General features: G+C 43.9%; 1 protein-coding gene across 1 annotated transcript; it reads left to right on the forward strand.

The window, feature by feature from the left end:
- The first annotated feature begins 1346 nt into the window (after positions 1 to 1346).
- gosr2 (golgi SNAP receptor complex member 2) lies at positions 1347 to 4849 on the forward strand. The gene is made up of 6 exons (XM_027285031.1): positions 1347 to 1547; positions 1718 to 1782; positions 2340 to 2448; positions 2987 to 3119; positions 3344 to 3484; positions 3974 to 4849. Exons 1-6 carry the CDS (start codon positions 1519 to 1521, stop codon positions 4133 to 4135), a joined length of 639 nt encoding a protein of 212 aa, XP_027140832.1. The 5' UTR covers positions 1347 to 1518; the 3' UTR covers positions 4136 to 4849.
- Positions 4850 to 5101: the final 252 nt, after the last annotated feature.

Below are 5101 nucleotides of genomic sequence, written 5' to 3' on the forward strand. Positions count from 1 at the left end.
TTAAAGCTGTGCACATCCAACCACTGCCCTGGGGATGTGTTATGACAACCGAAAACGGTGAACAGCGAGAGCAAGAAGTGGCATGAACAGATCTCAAGGCGTCTGACATGTGGGGGTGGGTGAAAAGGACCTCTGTTGAGAAGTGTCTAGCCTGAAGATACAACCATCAACTCAAGTACCATCAGGCAGCCACGGGAAACTGTCTGGGCCGATTTCTGATTGCTGTGCTGAATGAGGTAAACGAACACAGCTATCACTGGCAAACGGGAGCCTGTAACAGTTGACTGCACAAATAAGGTCAAACAACGCATGAATTCGCCTTTCTTGCTCCTGGTCTTCTCCCAGTTTAGCAGACAGCAAAGTGATGGAGGGTTGGAGCAAGGTGATTGAGATGTGGTTTTGTTAGGGTGCCAGGCATCGCCCCGGGGATGATTTTCCTCCCACTAAATCACCAAGGAACTATTGTGAAACGTTCACAGCTTGTTCTGGGAAATCCAATCGTGCCACTTTCACACAGTCCTCCATGACAAAGGAAACTTCACAAACAACCCGTCTCCTTCCTCTCCATACGGTGACTTGTAATCTCACCTCACTATGAAAAGTTAGATATCATTAGTTTGTTGGTGTCTCTGACTGCAGGCGAGAAGGAAGCCTCTGGACGGACAGACAGGAATATTGTGAGACCTATCTGTGGAAAAAAAAGAGGATAGACTAATTAGACTGAATCAGGATGAGCTGACAAAAGCTCGCCCCGGGACATGTTTCACATGAGTCTTTCCTGTCACATGTCTTACATGTCAACAGATTACGCTATCTGTCCTGGGTTAGAGGGGGGAAAGGATGTCTGCTATCACATCTGTCAGCTATTACATTTAAGAGAATATCAAATATAATGGAAGATAAAGCCTGCAGGCTGTGTTTAAACAACAATTGAATAAACCAGGGCTGAAACGTTATGAGGTGTGTCTGCCATGACATTCAGGGCAAACATTTGGTGTCCTGTTTCATGTGTATCACAGCATTTATAACTCTAATAATAAACTCAATTTGTATGAAGTGTCATACCAGTCTGTGACGCTAGGTGGTGTTTCTCCAGCGCTTGTGCGAGCCAAAGATCGTCAATGGATTTACATAGCTCATATTTCATACACCGTGTCACCAAACTAAGGCGCTAACTGTAGTAATGAAACTCATGGCTATCTTCACCTCACAGAAATGTCAAAAATGAATGGCAGTCACCGAAAAGCAGAGCTAAACTACTGTTTTGATGTTGCATCTTCAAATGTCGAAACATCGAGGCGGAGTGAGCCCTCTTCCTTTTTTTTTCACCCCATCTCTCTCTGCGCTTCCGCTTCCCCACTTCCGTACACAAACAGTCGGCTGATGACGTGTACCGTTAGCTGGCTAGCTTAGCTTAGCTTCTCTCACCTGTCAGGATAAAAAAGACGTGATTTAAAAAAAAAACACACAAACCGAGAGCGACAGAGGCGAAGCAAGAAAAACACACGGGGGAGGAAGATGGAGACGCTTTACCACCAGACGAACAAGTGAGTGTGTGTGTGTGTGACTGCACCAGCTAATTATCACCAGTGAACTTCACTGCAAGCGTCCAGATCTCCACACAGATGTTTTATGAATGATGTTTAATCATTGTATTTTATGGCAATGTGTGTTCGGTTCCTATCGAGTAACGTGATTTGTGTTTGTTCTGGATCAGACAAATCCACGAGGTGCAGTCTCTCATGGGTAATCTGGAGAAGACGGATCGTCAGTCAGTGCACTGTAAGTAATGAGTATATATATAGATATATATATATATATATATATATATGTTGTGATGATCCCAGCTCCTTTTGATTCCCATTCGTTACAGACTCCTTGTATGGCGCTCTGATATAATGACAGGAGGGGTGGGGGTGGATGTGGGTAGGGGGGGCTGGTGTCTCCCTGTTTGATTGTTTTCTGTGGTCGGTGCCTGCCCAATCAGTTGGTGCCAGGACAGGAAGAAGTTGGGTGGGTGCAGTGACAGAAGCTGGGAGGACTTCTTTCGAGATAATGCTGGGAGCCGAACAGTAGACGACGACCACCCTCCTCCTCCTCCTCCTAAATTATGACATCAACTTTGTGTTTTAACCCAGGGGAGCATATAGCTATTAATGAGAGAGAGAGTGTACCAGTCACAGTGGAACAAACAAGACACCCACATGCTGAGGAACATGACTTATTGTTTTACCTGATCATTTGGAAAAGATCCACAAAAAAAGGGAACTGTGTTATTCTTCTTCTACCAAAAGAAGCATATTTTGTTTGTAATCTCTCTTTTTTTTCTCCCCACGAAGTGTTAGAGAATGAGCTGCAGGCTAGAACCGACCAGATCTTCAACCATTTAGAACGACTCGAGATCCTGGCCAGCAAGGAACCACCAAACCGCCGCCAGAACGCCAAATTGTGAGTTTGGATTCAGTCAATTGATGGTGACCCTAAAGCCCCAGACCATTACATATCTCATAAAGGCACGGTGAGGGTGTAGAAGATGAGACAGGCAGCCCTGTCCTGCCCTGTGGCGACGTGGCTCTATGAAAACATTTCCTCAGAAGCCCCGTCATCTCCAGCATTCCTGCAGCATTGGGCAAAGATTCATTTCTGAGCTGGGTAAACAGGCCTTAGGGGACACAGCACACCCCATCCCACAGCACCCCTCTGATCTTAGTAGAGCTCTAGCTGAGCCTCAGTGAAGCTCGGGAGAGGGGGAGACTGTGAGAGACTCTGTTCATTCCAACTGCATGAGACCTGAGAGAGAAAACAAATATTCTCAACCAGAACAATCCTTGAGTAGTTAGAGCTACATATACGATAAGGTGCAATGGTTCAGTGGCGTATAAATAAAGGAGGTGAGCGGGTAGTGTTAAAACAGAGTTGTCTAGAGAGGTTTTGTCCGCTTTGTAACAGACTCGAATCCATTTACTAATTCTTTGCTTTCCCTCAGGCGAGTGGACCAGCTCAAGTATGACGTTCAACACCTTCGGACCGCGTTGCAACATTTCCAGCACCGCCGCTATACCAGAGAGGCCCAGGAGAGAGAGAGGGAGGAACTCCTGAGCCGTACATTCACGACCAACGTGAGTCAGAGCTCCGATTTGGCTTAGTGTGCTTGGCAATCACTTTATCATTGAATGCAACATTTAAAGGTCCAAGTCCTGGTTGATTGGTAAAATCGTGATAGCGTTCAGTGAACTTTGAGTTTGCTCTGGTTGACACGCAAGCAGCCCTCGGTGTAACATTGAAAATGTCTCAAAGCTGAATAATGTGGAATTCAAACTAAAAGTCTGTTCTTGTTCAATAGGATGCAGATACCTCCATCCCCATAGACGAGACCCTACAGTTAAACTCCAACTTGCACAACGCAAACAGAAACCTGGATGAGATCATCGACAGTGGCAGCAACACCCTCAACGGTCTAAGAGATCAAAGATCTGTGCTGAAGGTTCCCATGATTTAATACAAGAACTAGAAAGAAAAAACGTGTCTGTAGCAGAGCACTGTCACTTTTTCTGTTTTGTTTTTTTCTTGTTAAAGGAACCTGTAGATAACAGATTTAAAGTTATGTTCCCTGACCCAGTTTCTGGTGTCCACATTGATCACAATAGTCTCATTGTTAGTGTGGATATCCTTTTAGTTAGAGGGTGAGTCTGTATTTCCAGGGAGGAGATTGTCTTCCTGGTTTTGCTTCAGGCCTCCTCTTATCAGGGTGTGTCTGTTGATCGACACTTGTAGCCCGGTTGTCTAGCCATGAGAGACTTCTGATGGAGTGGCGCGTCAAGGAGGGTGTGGACACTCAACGTCTCACAAAAATCAGATGAATAAGCGTGGATAATTACAATGTTGTCATCTAATGCCTGAATTTCCCAAAATATTTAGTGTAAGCATGTCTAATCTGTTTACATGAGTGTGACTCTGTTTCGGCTCTACACAGGTGACCCATAAGAAGATGCTGGACGTGGCCAACATGTTAGGGCTGTCGAACACAGTGATGAGACTGATAGAAAGACGAGCCACCCAAGACAAGTTCATCATGATCGGAGGCATGCTGTTGACCTGTGTCTTCATGTTCCTGGTAATCAGATACCTGGGCTGACCACCATCCGTCCACAGTGGCAGGTTTTGATCAGTCGTGGACGTTTCTGCAGCGCATCATCCCTCATGATATGAAAAGTGGCAGAACTGAATTTTTAACATCAGATCGAAGTCATTTTTTTAATAAATTGTGCCATGATTCATTGGTGAAATCATTTTGGGCAACTGCAAAAGACGAGGTTGAAGAAGACCTTTATTACATACAGTATTCCACTTGAAGCTCCAAGAGCGCTGAACTTTGATAGGTTTACTGCTCCCTTCAGATTACTGCCACACATCCATCATCTTTTTTTTTTTTTTTTAGAAATTAAAACCACTCTGAAACTATAAATCACATGTGACTGTACCCAAATGGCTTTTTAAAAAATGCTTATGTTCATACTCAACTTGCTTTTCCCTCCAGTGTTAAAATGTTTTGCTCTTTAATCTGTCAGTAATGTTGTCAGCGTCAACTCTGCCTTGTTAAACATGGTTCATAGAGAAATACTACTGTGGATATACTCATAATGCTGTCGTTAAGAATACCCCCTGGAGAATATCGGTTTATGTGTAGCAGATGTAATACGCGAGGAAAACAATGGACACCACAATTACTTTGTAAATTGTTATACACTTCCTCCTGGATTTATGCTTGGATCTAGTCTCACTATGTGAGTGACTTCCTTCTCTTAAAAGAATAAAACAAGTTTCATTTCCTTGCTATATCTTCATCAAATGACTTTGCTTCAGTTAAAAATGATTTTTAGTAGAAAGATACTCTCCTGCTGATTCACCTTGTATGATTTACTGCTTTCAAGCAACTAGGGCACCATCTAGTGTTTCGTGTTCAACAGTGACCTTTGCAGGGATTGCTTGACTTCCCCAGATGAAGTGACGCTTGCAGTTTTTCTTGTGACTGCTGAGTGGTCAAGGAGATGAAATGTTTACGTCAGTTTCATTAACCTTACATATTATGGAAAAAGACACG

The sequence above is a fragment of the Larimichthys crocea genome, chromosome XII, assembly GCF_000972845.2.
Source record: "Larimichthys crocea isolate SSNF chromosome XII, L_crocea_2.0, whole genome shotgun sequence".
In the NCBI taxonomy this organism is placed as follows: Eukaryota; Metazoa; Chordata; class Actinopteri; family Sciaenidae; genus Larimichthys; species Larimichthys crocea.